The sequence below is a fragment of the Neoarius graeffei genome, chromosome 11 (genome assembly GCF_027579695.1).
Source record: "Neoarius graeffei isolate fNeoGra1 chromosome 11, fNeoGra1.pri, whole genome shotgun sequence".
NCBI lineage: Eukaryota > Metazoa > Chordata > Actinopteri > Siluriformes > Ariidae > Neoarius > Neoarius graeffei.
Genome location: NC_083579.1, coordinates 32,274,890 through 32,290,915, shown reverse-complemented (window position 1 = coordinate 32,290,915; position 16,026 = coordinate 32,274,890). Strand labels below are relative to the sequence as shown.

General features: G+C 37.1%; 1 protein-coding gene across 1 annotated transcript in view; it reads right to left on the bottom strand.

Moving 5' to 3' along the window:
* nrxn3a (neurexin 3a) overlaps window positions 1-16,026 on the bottom strand; it is an 851,023-nt gene that overhangs the window by 547,916 nt on the left and 287,081 nt on the right. The window contains exons 14-17 of the mRNA XM_060932786.1: window positions 10,278-10,397; window positions 7,334-7,715; window positions 3,713-3,903; window positions 2,918-3,091 (exon numbers count right to left, since the gene is read on the bottom strand). Of these exons, the coding sequence (XP_060788769.1) occupies window positions 2,918-3,091; window positions 3,713-3,903; window positions 7,334-7,715; window positions 10,278-10,397 (867 nt within the window). The remainder of the gene's footprint in view (window positions 1-2,917; window positions 3,092-3,712; window positions 3,904-7,333; window positions 7,716-10,277; window positions 10,398-16,026) is intronic.

Sequence of the window (16,026 nt, the reverse complement as noted above, 5' to 3'; positions counted from 1 at the left end):
AAAATGGTTAAAGAAGAATAAAGTTAATGTTTTGGAATGGCCAAGTCAAAGTCCTGACCTTAATCCAATCAAAATGTTGTGGAAGGACCTGAAGCAAGCAGTTCATTTGAGGAAACCCACCAACATCCCAGAGTTGAAGCTGTTCTGTACGGAGGAATGGGCTAAAATTCCTCCAAGCCGGTGTGCAGGACTGATCAACAGTTACCGGAAATGTTTAGTTGCAGTTATTGCTGCGCAAGGGGGTCACACCAGATACTGAAAGCAAAGGTTCACATACTTTTGCCACTCACAGATTAGATTAGATTAGATTAGATTAGATTAGATTAGATTAGATTAGATTAGATAGAACTTTATTTATCCCTTTGGGCGGGTTCCCTCAGGGAAATTAAAATTCCAGTAGCATCATTACAGGATAAACAGAGAATAGAAATAGAGAAAAACTTCTAGATAAATTAAATTAAATTAGGTATTTGCATATACAAATATAAAAAAAGAATAAGATATGGGGAAGGGGTGAAGGGCCAACGGAAGAGGTATTGCACATTATATTGCACATTATATTGCATATTGTCCAGTATTGTTTATCGTCAGGCTAGGCTACTGCTACTGATATGTAATATTGGATCATTTTCCTCAATAAATAAATGACCAAGTATAATATTTTTGTCTCATTTGTTTAACTGGGTTCTCTTTATCTACTTTTAGGACTTGTGTGAAAATCTGATGATGTTTAAGGTCATATTTATGCAGAAATACAGAAAATTCTAAAGGGTTCACAAACTTTCAAGCACCACTGTAGCACGTTTTTTTATGTCCCAAATAGTAAGACAAAAATTAAAAAAATCAAAACAAAACCACAAAACTTTGACTAAACTAAAACTAAAAAAACTAAAAAATAAAAATCTCATCACAGCACCCTATACATGTAAACAGCTTCAGAGATTTAAAATTTGATTTTTTTTTGTAAATGCGAATGTTATTTAGTAATATATGAATAAATAAATAAATAAATAAATAATATACAGTACCAGTCAAAAGTTTGTACATCCTATACGCATATAAAACTCATAGGTTTTTTTTTCTGTATTTTGACTATTCTCTACATTGTAGAATAATACTGAAGCCATCAAAACTATGACATAACACATAAAACATATATGAAATTATGTAGTAAACAAAAAAGTGTAAAAAAAACAAAAAATGTTTGATATTTTAGATTCTTCAATGTATCCAGCGTTTACCTTGATGACACTTTGCACACTATTGGCATTATCTTAACCAGCCTCATGAGGTAGTTACCTGGAATGCTTTTCAATTAACAGGTGCCTCGTCAAAAGTTAATTAGTGCAATTTCTTACCTTAATGCGTTTGAGATCAAACAGTAAACAGTAAATCGTAAAAAATACAGTAAATAGCCCTATTCCATAACTCTAGTAATCCATATTATGTTAAGAACCGCTCAACTAAGCAAAGAGAAATGACATTCATCATTGCTTTAAGATATGAAGTGACTTTTAATTAATACAAATAAAAACAAAACAAAACATTGGATTAGAAGGTGTGTCCAAACTTCTGACTGGTATTTATTTATTTATTCATTCATTCAAAGCAATCAAGATTAACACTTTGTATGAAGCCCAAATTCATAAATCATTCAAACTGTCCTCATAACACAGAGCAAATTATATGAGGTATTATTACACTTCAAGAAATGCTCACAAAACTCATGATCAACTTCGAATTAATTATAAGCACAGTTATGATGGTTTATAAATACAGGCTTCAAAGAAAGTGAATAATATTTTCACAGCACCCTGTACATGTAAACTCCTTCATGTCTTTAAAAATGGAAAAGGATTTATTTCTTGGAAATCTGATTGGAGTAATATTCCGTCTTAACATGAGCACATATTAACACATCAAGCACATACGGTATGAGCTCAATCATGCCCTAAAATAGTCTAAAGCGTCAGAAGTTCTTGTAAGGTCTGTGTATGTTGCTTTATTTTTCATTTTGTTTTGAAATGAAAATGGGGAAAAGTAGGAAACTGCTTTCTATTGTTTTTTTGGCACACACTAAAAAAGGACTTTTTTCATATTTAAAAAAAAAAGTATTGACTCGTTCACTCATTAACTGTCTCTAGTTTATTCACCAAACTAAGTGTCGATATCAATTATTCATGAAAGCAAATCTGAAAAAAGAAAGAAAGAAAGAAAGAAAGAAAGAAAGAAAGAAAGAAAGAAAGAAAACACCAGTGTTGTACATTTCAGTGTAAACAGAGTTGACCTAGAAGTACAATTTTGCTCTCATAAAAGATTAAAAAAGGAAGAAAAAAAGGGATTGAACTTATGCAAAACCAAATTTTGGTGATTATTTTTAAATTGTAGCACATGGAAATCCATTTTGCTATTTTTAAAAAAGCATGTAGTGATGCATATTAGCAGTACATCAGGGAGTAAGCCTGATGCTTGCAGCTACACATCTGGGCTCTTTAAGATCTTTCATTCATTTCATCCTGAAAATGAACCTGAAATGATGAAAAATAAGTGAAGGAGAAATACAAGAGCTTTCTGTTTGAAATATTTACTGTTGTAAAAGCCAAAAACATATAGTTTACAATCTTTTTTTTTTTCATTTTGAAACAAAAACACAACATACACAGACCTTGTCATAATACAATCATAGATTAGTAAGGATTATTTCATGAGGGTGAAAAACCAGGGCGTGGCTGACTGTAAAACCAATGTGGCCTCTAAAAGTACAGTATTAATGCGAGTCATGAGGTCTAACAGGTGAGAGAGGTGATGAGCAGGGTCAGTAGGATGGACTGATGGCTCAATGAAATGCTAATGGGGCTACTGTTAGCATTCATGAGGAAGAATGGGCTGCCTGAGCTCGAGTTGTAAGAGAGTGTACCTTCGCATCCACGCTCTATCTGCCCGCTGCGGAACAGAGCGTCGTTTATCAGGTCCGGCAGACGACCGTTCAGGTCCACTGACGCCAGGCAACCTTTAAAGCCTTCCCTTGAGGCTACCAGTTTGGGCAGGCTGTTGTACATGTTGGGCCCCAAACCAGCAATGAAAAGATCACCTGAGTAAAAAGTAAATACATTCATTGATACACTCATCCAAAAGTCCAAAATTATAAAAAGTCCACAATTTGAGACATCAGTCTAAATCATGATGTCATTACTCTTTAAAGGTAGTTGGGATGATAGCCTTTGATGCATGTTAAGTGTTTAAATAACACCACTAGCTGTATTCAGAGTCAGCGATTTAAATTGAAAAGTTACACTAATATTTACACAAGGAAATTTCCTTGTATTCAGAATCGGTTTATGAACGCACTAAAGCTGATTTTCTGGTCTCCCTATTCAGATCATACAGATCACCTACATGAAGTTCACACCTATGAGGCTGCCAGATTTGTCTTGAGTAGAAGCGTCTTGAGTAGAAACATAAACACTTGCCTTTAAGTCAAAACTAAAACATCAGAGATAGAAAATGCGGACTGAAGAAGCAGGTCACGTTTTTTACTCTGTTGTCAAATGTAATACAATAGAAAATAAAAGATAATAAAAGAAAAAATGTATTGTAAATATATACAGCATTGTAAAAATTACACGTTGCAGTTTTTCAGCATTTATTATATTAGCGTTTTGTATTAAATGAGTAAAGTTTTGCATTAGTGTACTGGGTTCAGCTCATATACCTTTTAGGTCCAGGTTCTTGGCACCATTAACCACTTGACTGACAACCTTGGCATCGACTTTGAGGGTATGCAGGTTGCTGTTGTCTCTGGTGATGACCACATGGTGCCACTGGTTGTCATGCAGAGCTCGGTCACTGTTGCCTTTAATGAGGTTCGGGCCATTCCCGAGGTCAAACACGTAATGGATGTACCTGAAAGGGAAAAGAGAGAACAACTGTCTGTCTTCACTATCAACAGTTTAAGCTTCAAATACAATATACTATGAAAAGTATAGGACTGTGATACAACTACAGATGACACAGTTATACAACAAAAAATGGTTCAAGGCTTTGGCAATTACTACTACTGCTACTAATTATTATTATTAATATTATTATGATTATTATTATTATTATTATTACATTTAAACGATTTACATGTAAGAACAAAGTAATTATGTTAAACCACTCAACCTATTCAACCTACAACAACAACAACAACAATACTTCAATGTTTGTTTGTATGTGGAAATCATATTAAATCAATAAAACCTGTCTTCCACGTGAATTTATCAAGTTTTATTCCGAACTTCCGGACCTATGGTCCATCATCAGGGACAGAATACTTATGATTGCTAATGCTAATATTAATTTTCATCATTATTATTTTTTACATAAATCAAAAGTATAATTGTAAATCATCAGTAAGTCTAAAGAGTCAACATCATGTTTGTAAATTAACCAACGTACCCATAATCATACTTTTCAGGAAAAGGGTACAAATTAAACTTCTTGAGAAAATTTGAACCTTTAACCATGGTTCCCATTGACAAAGCATAGAGTTTTTGGTAGAACCCTACGGTATAACAGAGGGATTTCCTTTGAATAACAGCTCCAAATAAAACCTCTTTAGAAGGCTACAGCCATTAACAGTCCAAAGTACCCACTGAGAAGTCTTTTTTTTTTCTAAAAGATGTAGCATATCTTCTTGGAAGAACCCTCTGAACAGATTTAAGTCGAATCCTACAATAGAGGGTTCTGTGAACCATCCAAATGTTCCCACTGATGAACTCTTTTTGAAGAGGGTAGTTATTCCCTCTGTACAATGTACTGTGTGCAGATTAAATCTGGGTTTTGAGTCACTGACCACATTTAAGTTATTGATCAGTATCAGGGCTTTGAACTGGTTCAAGGAACGAAAACGAAAACCGGGAACTTTTTCTATTTCACATGGAACAGAAACGAAACCAGAAACTTTATTATTTTTTATGTTCCGGAACAGAAACGCTTATTAAAAATAATGGTAACCGGTTAATACCGGTTTTTATTTCGTTCCTCAAAGTTTCCGTAGCCTACAAATAAAAAAGTCATTCTTCTCCTGCGCAAGTTTCTATGACCCGCTGGGGTTCGCTTCCTGTGTGATGTTCGCTGACTGAATGGAGAGAGCGGGAGGGTGGACTACTATCACGTCTCCACATCTTAAATAAGAGGTAAATATTGCAGTCTATCGTTATTCAAAAATGTCAATTTCAAACACTATATCAATATATTTGTCCATGTTAATGAGAGGCTCACGAACATTAAATGACGTTAACCTCTGTTAGCCTATCAATGCATAGGGCCTGACTAGCCTTTGGTAACACGCTAAACGAATTATCTTTCATTTTTGGCACTTTTTCTGTTTGTGTAGATGGGAAGACATACTGAGAATCCAAATCGCCAACATTTGAAATAATAATTGTTTTGAATTATTTCTTGTCTTATTTAATGAAGGCTGTAATAGAATTAGCCTACATTTGGCTTAAGCTGGATGAGACAGAGACATAATTTTATAGCCATTTGTTAAACAGCTGACAGGGAACGTAATTAACCTTTCTGGGAACAAAATTTTTTTTGTTCTAACCGGTTCGGGAACGTCTATTTAATGGTGGAACCCAAAACCGGAAATGTTAAAATTCCGTTTCTGTTCGGAACGAACCAATAGGAAAAAAATTCTGGTTCAAAGCCCTGATCAGTATATGGTATGACACTATATATTTAGAGTCAGGTAAATAAGAAAATAATAATAGTAATAATAAATAAAATAAAGTTTGCACCATTGCTCCAAGTGTTTGGTGTTCAGTGCTAACCGTCCACTTTTACTGTCCTTTTGGCCCTGTTGGTTTTTGGCCTTGACCCCTATGTGCAGAGATTTTTCTAGATTCTCTGAATCTTTTGATGATATTATGGATTTTCCATGGTGAAGTCCCTAAATTCCTTGCAATTGTACATTGAGAAAAGTTGTTCTTAAACTGTTGGACATGCAATTATGCCCATGCAGTTTTCACAGAGTGGTAAATCTCGCTCCATCCTTGCTGGTGAATGACTCAGCTTTTTTACCTGTTACCAATTAACCTGTTTACCTGTATAATGTTCCAAACAGGTAGTCTTTTGCGCATTCCACAACATTCCCAGTTTTTTGCTGTCCTAGTCCCAACTTTTTTGGAACATATTCCAGGCATCAAATCCAGAATGAGTGTATATTTACAAAAAACAATGCAATTTATCAGTTTGAACATTCTACCGTACATCTTGTTGTTTTTTTTATTGCATTCAATTGAATATAGGTTGAAAACGACTTACATTTCATTGCATTCTGTTTTTATTTCAATTTTACACAGCGTTCCAACTTGTTAGGAATTGGAGTTCCAAGTAGAACCTGCTTTCCATCAAAATAATGGTTCCATGGCTCCTATTGACAAAGTACCCATTGACAAAACCGTTAACCAAGCAATCATCAGATTGCGTCTTACCCTTTCACCAGCTCCATGGCAATAAAGTTGTTATTTATGTTGTGTAGATGAAATGTAGTCTGTCCCTTTGGGTAACCCTTAAAGACACCCTATACAACCTCTACAATTTGGGGATTCCCTTTCAAAGAAGGTTCCAAATATATAGAAAGTTTCAACCATTAACCGTCCAAGGCATCCACTCACAAACCTTTTTTTTCATTATTGTATTACTTCAAATTTATGTTGTACAGATTATCCATAGCATCCTAATGCGTTCTTCGGTTTGTCCCTCTGGGAGAATACAATTTCTATTTTTCCAAGTAGAACCGCATTAGAAAAATCAACCTGCTTTCCATCGAAATAATGGTTCCATGGTTCCAACTGACAAAGTACCCACTGACAAAACCATTAACCAAGCACCCACAGACAAGCCTCTTTTTGTCATGAAAGATCAGATCTTCAATATTATGTTGTACAGGTTCAGTATAACACCACATTCAGTTTATTCATCTGATGGAACATAAAGTTTTACTAAGTTTTCTCTTTCAAAGCTTTCAAGTAGGTCCCCTTTTTAAAAAAATAAATAAATAAACCATCAACCATTTGAGTTCTTGATCAGCATACACTACTAGAAACGTTTGGAATCTGGTCATAAAACCAAATATTTGCTGCATTCTGACTATTTCTTGGTGCTAACCATCTATTCTTACTGCCCCCAGAATGTGGACACTATGCCTGGCACCAAATCTTGTGACTATAAATCAAAATAAAAGTGGTGTAATGTTACCCTGGTGTTGGTCATAAACCCTCAGGACATCTCTTGCATGTAGTCAAGTCACTGTAGTCCTTCCAGTCATCAGGTTGCATCTTACCCTTTCACCAGCTCCACGGCGATAAAGTCGCTCCCGTCGCCGCTGTTGAACAGGATGATGCCGTCTGCTGAAGTGGTCTTGAACTGGAAGAACAGGTGCATGGAGGTGTAGGCCTGCAGAGTAGCCAGGCTCAAGTAGCTGCTCTTGGCTTTGAAGGTCACCGGGTCGGCAATGATGGAGCGCATGCCGAAGCGTGCGTTCAGCTCACAGTAGTCAATGTCGCCGTTCTTGCACAGGTCGATGTAAAGCAGGCCATTGAACCTGAGGCTCTGCAAGTGGCCGATGAAGCTGGACGGGATGTGCGAGACAAAACGGCGCTCGGTCATCACACCTGTCTCAATGTTGTGGAACTCCAGGCGAGTATGGTCTCCCACCATCTGACCTGCAACCCAAGCAGGTTGGGACAAGAGGGGAAGAAAGAAAAAAGGCAGCTATACTCTTCCTTCCACTGACTTCACACTGCAGCTCAAGTATTTTTGTTTTTAAGGTTGCATACTCTATGGCTGTGTTCCAATACTGTTTTCCAAATCATCCTCATTGACTTCGCTTTGGGAAATTCTGCATTATCATCGCAATACCCATCCTAATAGTAGCGCAAGTGCATTTTGCTGAAAGCCGAAGTGATGAAGGCAACTATTAGTTAAATTTATAACAGTGGATTGTTATAAATGTATATACGATCAATACAATGCCTAGACCAGTGTTTCTCAACCTTTTTTCAGTCATGGCACCCTTCAGAAGTATGCAAATTCTCAAGGCACCCCCATATAAAATATACGCAGTCACGCTGACCATACGCTGACCCTGGCAGTGACGTTGTGACATGGGAAAGGGGGCCGTGAGACAAATTTTGATGATGCATGAGGCGGTGATGATCTGCATTAGTGTAACTATCATTTTTTGGAATTTTAAGTCATTTTATTTATTTCAATGTTAGAATATATAATTTTTTGACGGCACCCCTAACGAAGTCAGACGGCACCCCTGTTGAGAAAGGCTGTCCTAGACTATGCTCATAGTCCAGTTACACTTGACACCTTGAAATACTATTTTGCTTTTTAGCGCGCCAGCTAGTTAACTAGTTAGCTAGTTAGTTAGAAAGCCTGCATGACTCTTTAGCTTGTAGAGGAAAATGTAGTTTTAGAGAATTTCTGTGCCTCTCAGATGCTTAGTAAAGGAGGTCAGACATTGTGTCTGATGCTTATATAGGATGAAGAATGTGTTTGTGTTCTATTTTCTAGGTTAGTATAAACATGTGTACATGTCTGGACAGTGGTTAATGATAGAGAGGGTACCAAGTTGGACACCCTGAGATTAAGAAGATATCTGAGATGCAAGAAGTCAAGTATAAAACAGGGTCTATGGAAATGGAGAGTGCTTCTATGGGTGAAATCCATTTGGATGAGCCTTCTTGCAAGAAGTATTATAATAAACCTATTTCCGTCTGCTTTCTTCCGGATAGCCTCAAGTCTTATTAAGCTTTTCCATCACAAGCTACAAAATTTGTCTTTTGTTTAAAAAAAAAATCTGTTTTCTTTCACACATACTGCTTCTCTTGTATTGCGTCGATGAAACAGATGATACCAGAGGACCAGAGGTGATTGATGTTCTATAACTGACCAAATTGTCATTTATTTATTTATTTGCAATGAATACAGAAATTAATCAATTACTTAATTTTACATAAAATGTCTGGCCGAGCATTCATTTTCAATTGACAGTGGCTGCATTGCTGAGCTCTCAGCATTTCAACATGTAATTCCTTATGAAATCGAATTAGAATTAAAGCCATTTACTTGCTAGCATTAGCTTTCACAGTGTTCTTAGCATTTGACTGAAAATATGCTGTCCTGCAACAGACTGGCGTCCCATCCAGGGTTCCAGTTCACTCACGCCCAGTGTTCCTGGTACATTCCCATTGCTGGTTCCACCACCACCCTAACCAGGAAAAAGTGCTGACTGCAGATGAATGAATAAATCAATGCAAAGACATTGAGATTGTCAAAATGTCTAAGTTTGAATGCAGTCATGTACATACATTATAGTTTTAATTATTAAACACAAAAAAGTTCCACACCTTTCATAGTGAAGTTTTCTCTTGTTTTTCCACCCACGTGGAAAGGTACTATATAGAATCCTACTAAAGGTAGTTCCTTTTAAACGTTGTCTATATTTTATTGTTCACCTTTTTAAACTTAGAATTGATTTTTATTTTGGTTTTGGTGCAAGATAATAGAGAAGAGAGAGAGAGTGCCTCCAGGAGTGTTTTTATAGGAAAGAAAAAGAAACTCTTTTTCTTCATGCAGGATGCACTGGAATGTTTTTGGATTGGGACTAAAATTCTGCTAATAATTACATGAGCTCACTTCACTACATATATAAAATAAATCCAGTCTGAATAGGGCTTTACAGAGGTGCTATGTAGTCTCCATCAAAAATACAAAAGAACGCAAAATATTGGTGTTGTATGGTTCAATTTTCATTCTCTAAATGAATTGTATAATGAACTGTACCACGTGTAATGGGAATTTTAAAGCTATGAAACCTCTGAGTCACGAAGGGAAGTCGATAAAGATGTGTCAAAAACAGTATTGGAACACAGGACACAACTTATTGCCTGAACCCTTAAGGTAGTTTAGGTATTTTACCCTTGTAAAGAAGCCACCATGCACAGGAGTTCTTTCTAACCCTGAAGAGAAACACCCTGATCTGAGAGCATGGCTTGTTCATCAATAGTCAGAGCATTTTATCTTAATTGGGTTCAGAAGCGACAGAATTTTCTTAATACTTTCCCATTTCCTCGCTGACCCAATTCAGCACCATTCCTTCTGAGAATTGTGCTATTACTGCTATCAATCTTAACAGGAAAGCAACCTGACATATTATGCTTTTATTAGTTTTGAGGAAATCTCTTGTCTTTCAGATTCAAAACCAAGGGAAGTACCTTCAGCTACGTCATCGTCAACTGTGAGCTTGTAGGTTTTACCGCGCCGGATCACCCGCACCGTATGCCACTCATTGTCATTGAGTTTTTGTCCAGCATACAGTGTCTCTGGTCCCTTGCCTGAGAATGACGGTCATGAAAAGTTAATGTCATTCTTAATCGATCACTCTCAATCAAACCTTTGCTTTCTATGTCTTCAGAAAAAAAATACAATTTATTCTTAATCAGCACAACTCTGCCATATATAAACCATTATTGTTAATTCTATTATATGTGTAATATTTGTGGTTTAAACATTAAAAAAAAGATGGAATAATTCTAATAGAAAGCAGAAGTTTGATTCCAGAATGTATTCTTGTTGCAACAAAAGAGAGAGAATTTGTCTGAACAGTATGCAGTATTGCTAAACAAAGAAACAAGTTGCAGGGTTGGGAAAATCTACCTCAGCAAACTAAATGGCTTTTACTCATTAAGAGGTTTGATATACCACCCAGTTCTATTTATTTTCCTTTTATAGTGCAAGACAAGTTAATTGAAGTGTATAATGAGAATGTTCATGAATTATTTTTACGTCCGCATCACAAAATGTACTCTGGATAAAATATTCTGTTCTGTATGCATGAGCTTAATGATGCTTGTTACTGACTCATGGCTAAGGGATGTTTATGGGATCACTGGGATTCTACATGAAGGTACAGTATGTTCCATTTTCAAGCCACTGAATTTGTAAATACAACCTTATGCATCCAAACTGAACAGTCTAGAGGCTTTCCCAAAATTGGTAGTTGTACAGCTCGTGATCTAACTGCACTCCATCACATCTAAAATCCAGGAGATGTGATAAGTGGGTCCTATCAGAAACAGCTTCCTTGGTAGGCACCGTGTTCAAATAGAGTTTCAAGATAAATCCCACCAAGGTGCATTACTTTGGCCAAATTTGAGGGTAGTATTACATGTATATTTCTCAGTGTAGGCAATTTCATTATGTTATTAAAGCTTTGACAAGATGGCGGAACAAACTGGCACTCCAAACAAGAATTTGTTCTTAAATATATAAATGCACATTTCTTGTTGTCCATTCCAAGGTTCTAGTCTATCTAAGATGGTCCATCACGTGAATGCAACCCAACCGGCAGTGCATCTGACCCCTACCCTTAATCTAACAATTGGTGAGGGAACAAAATGGCTCCACATCACCATTTTGGGCTGAGCCTGGCTGGAGACCCCACCCCAAAGCATGACTCCTGGCCTGGGTCCAACTGATCCAAATCCAGGCAGAGAACATGAGTGGCACGGTGGTGTAGTGGTTAGCACTGTTGCCTCACAGCAAGAAGGCTCTGGGTTCGAGCCCTGCAGCCGATGGGGGCCTTTCTGTGTGGAGTTTGCATGTTCTCCCTGTGTCCCTGTGGGTTTCCTCCAGGTGCTACGGTTTCCCCCACAATTCAAAGACATGCACTTACTGTAGGTTAATATGGGGCAGCCATGGCATGAGGTTGGGCTGAAGTGCCCTTGAGCAAGGCACCTAACCCCCAACTGCTCCCTGGGCACTGTAGCATAGCTGGGTATGTGTGTGTGTGCTCATTGCTCATTTGTGTGTGCATGTGTGTGTTCACTGCCCCAGATGGGTTAAATGCAGAGGTTAAATTTCACTGTGTGACATATAAAGGCTTCTTGACTTCTTTATATGATGTTGGCCTTGCGTGGCCATTAAACTGGGAGCCTTAACCAAAGATTTATTTACCATTTTGCTTCATAAATATATATATATCAGTCTTACTTGTCTCCACAGATTATCAGAAGGTGTTTTATGTCAGCAATTATTTTGCAAAAAGTAGCCTAGTTTTTAATGATGTATGCTAAAAATAAAGGGTATCTCAAATGTGACCCATGTCAAGGTTGCTTTTTAGCTACGTACCTGTTCAATCAGAATACCTGTGTCATGGGACTATTTCTTAAATATTTTCTTCAATAATTCTTGAAATTATAAACCATGATCAAAGAGACTAGAATTAATTTAGTGGTTTAGAGACATGTTCATGTGATTGAAGCTAGTGAGTCAAGTCCTACAGCTGCAGAGTTTGGCATGAATGGGATTTACATAGAGATGTTTCACCTTTGTTATTTCATAGAAATGTTAATTGCTTGAGCAATACCTTTATACCATTTTAAACCCCTCAAAGGGTTAGCCAAAGCTAAGACTACTTTGAATCTGCACTTCCTTATGTGTGATGGATGAATCTACGAAGACAAAAAAAAACTCCAATGTAAGAACAAAATGGCTAATTAAATAATTATTTCTATTCTATGGACCTGATGATGGTGCAGCCACCCAATTCAGTCCAAGAACTCAAGACAGCTGACACTAGCTACGTTTATATGCACACACATTTTGCATTCAGAATAAATGTATTATGAATGTCAATTCCAAACACTGGGTAGCACGGTGGTGTAGTGGTTAGCGCTGTCGCCTCACAGCAAGAAGGTCCGGGTTCGAGCCCCGTGGCCGGCGAGGGCCTTTCTGTGCGGAGTTACATGCAGGTTAGGTTAACTGGTGACTCTAAATTGACTGTACCGGTAGGTGTGAATGTGAGTGTGAATGGTTGTCTGTGTCTATGTGTCAGCCCTGTGATGACCTGGCGACTTGTCCAGGGTGTACCCCGCCTTTTGCCCGTAGTCAGCTGGGATAGGCTCCAGCTTGCCTGCGACCCTGTAGAACAGGATAAAGCAGCTAGAGATAATGAGATGAGATGAATTCCAAACACCTATTTACATAAAAGCAATCAGATAGATGCGTGTGCGTGTTTTTATGTCCCAAGCGTACAATTGGAATAAAATTTCTGACAATCCTGATTGGCTGTCATGTTTCCTGCCATGTTTTTCCTATCTGTAGAATGTCACGATGTCATCACTGCCTCAAGGCATTCTGAAAATGCGGAGAAGGTTACAGGTGCAGAAGGAAATTCGATTGAGCATTTACATGCCTAATATTTTCCTATCAATTGGATTATCAGAGGTCTACACCATCGCTTTCAATCCGATTAAATTCTCTATCAGAATGGGGTATTTTACTCCAATCGAGCTGGTTACATGAATAAATTTAGTTCCAATCAATCTTGAATAGATTATTAATGGATTATTAGGGTCCATCTAAACGTAGCTAACCACTAACCTTGTGTTATAGCCAAATAAAATGCACCATACATCAGTTCAATTTACATGCATCAGTTAGTTTTGAGCACTTGGTTAAATAGTGCACAATGCAACTGACTGATCTTAATCCTTGCCCATACTTGCTAACCATCATTATCTCATTCAAGCTTTTGAAACTCTTCTCAAAGCCATTATCACAAGACATACCAGATGCTGAACATCATTAAATATGAATTACATGAAAAAAAGAATAACCATCAGACAAAAATAAAAACTGATGTGAAAAATTGAGTGTTGTAAAGGCATGAAAACTATAACACGCCCAAAAATAAAACATGCAAAATGATTTACTAATGGACTATTAAGCATTATGTCTTTCGAATGAGTAAAATAGCATGTTATCCAGGTTTGTGTGTTTGCCTTAATTAATATGCAAATATATTAAGTGAGCACCTCGAATGTGGTTAAGTGCTGCATGAAAGTTCTGGGACAAAATTCACTCAAAATAAATACAGCTGAAATGCAGGGATTAAAGTGCATATCACGGGTAAATTCAGGAGCGAGATCAATGTAATTCTCTTATTTTATATTAAACTTTGGTCAAATATCTGTCACATTCTGCATTCTCTGCAATTTTTTTACCTTGCACAATACCAGAAAAATTCAGTTGAAATCAAGCCATTTGAGGCGAATTGGTCTGCCTCTGAAAAAACTTGGCATTTGGATTTTCCGGCAAACATTGATTTTCGTGACGTCGCGTGCGGGACACCTCCCTCTGAATCCTACGCCAGCGCTGGTTTGTTTATGAGAAAACGACCTGGTGGTTTTCTGCAAATTTCTTCAACGTTATCACGTAATTATTAAAATGGCTAACAGATGTATCGTAGGAGGGTGTAGCAACACCAATCATGATGGGATTAGTACTCATCGTTTCCCAAAAGACCGGACAATGAGAGAGAAATGGGAGCGCTTGGTCTACACAGGCTGTGCACTGAAACCGTGCAAAGCTCGTGCAGCCTGCTGGCGCTTCCGCAGGTGACATCACAAATCTGGCTCCAGACTCCCTTGGGATTTTTCTAGACACATTTTGTTATTTTATTTTTTTCTGCTGTAGACAGATGGCCTTGTGCAAAATTACCCTTCTGGATGAGTGTGTAAAGGGACATACTTTCATATAAAAAACCACGAACTTGGTCCAGAATATGCACTTTAAGGGTGGCACGGTGGTGTAGTGGTTAGCACTGTCACCTCACAGCAAAAAGGTCCTGGGTTCAAGTCCAGTGGCTGACGGGGGCCTTTCTGTGTGGAGTTTGCATGTTCTCCCCGTATCTGTGTGGGTTTCCTCCGGGTGCTCCGGTTTCCCCCACAGTCCAAAGACATGCAGGTTAGGCTAATTGGTAGCTCTAAATTGATCGTAGGTGTGAATGTGAGTGTGAATGGTTGTTTGTCTCTTTGTGTCAGCCCTGTGATGACTTGTCCAGGGTGTACCCCGCCTCTCGCGCATAGTCAGCTGAAGACAAACTCATGGTATTTATTAGGCTTTGATAAACAGAAGGTTTGTTAAGATTACATCTCAATGTGTTTAAGTTGTAATTTCAAGTGGGAGATTTACAACAATGTTGATTCGAGTTATAAAAGTAAAGACAGTTTTAATGGTTCATGATTGACTATTTTTAGTGATAATTAATTGTTATAAATATTATGTTACATCTTTAATCAGCATATACAGTACTGTGCGAAAGTCTTAGTCCCCTATATTTTTTCATACAAACTTTGCTATAGATTTCTATTTGATGACTTCTACATTACCGAGTCAGTACAAAAACATTTCAGAGTTCCAAACATTCATTTTCAAGCACAAAATTAAATGTTACAGAAAATAAAAAAGTTTGTATCTGAGCAGCGTATTCCATAAGAGAGCACTTTTCAGATTAAAAAAAGAAAGCATAATGAAGGTTGCTGGGTTTTGGTGCAAAATGAAGAAGCGAGTGTGACAGTCAAAGTGTCCAGAAGAACTGTGGCTGGTTCTGTAAGATGCTCAGTAAAACCTACAGCTCATTTCCGCATAAAACTGCACTCACTGTACCTGAACTGTTATTTATTTTAAAGCAAAGGGTCGCCTCACACCAAATATTAACTTTGTTTCATTTATTATGGCTTACTGATGTTTATAGTATTTTTTTAAACATTGAAAAATTTAATTTCATTATTTTTAAGCCGTTTTTGGTCTACAGCATTTCTTTACATGTGCCTAAGACTTTTGCACACTGCTGTATGTATATAAAGGAAAAATATATAGGAAATATAACTAAATAGCAAATGAAATCTGACATTTACTCATTTCTGTACTTCAAGCTCACTTTCCTAGCTAACAATATTCTAAATTTACAAGGTTCAAGGAACATTTGAACATTTCCTATTTACATTTTCACATTTTCCATGTTTACATTTGAATCAAGTTTTCTGAGTGTTTTGAGAACTTTTTAATTCAATGTTTATGACTGTTAAAACAAAATTACCACCACAGTTTCATCTTTTCTGAGCAAATTTTCATTGTAAGAATCATTTTCTGAATGACCTACTAACATTTTTAGTGAAA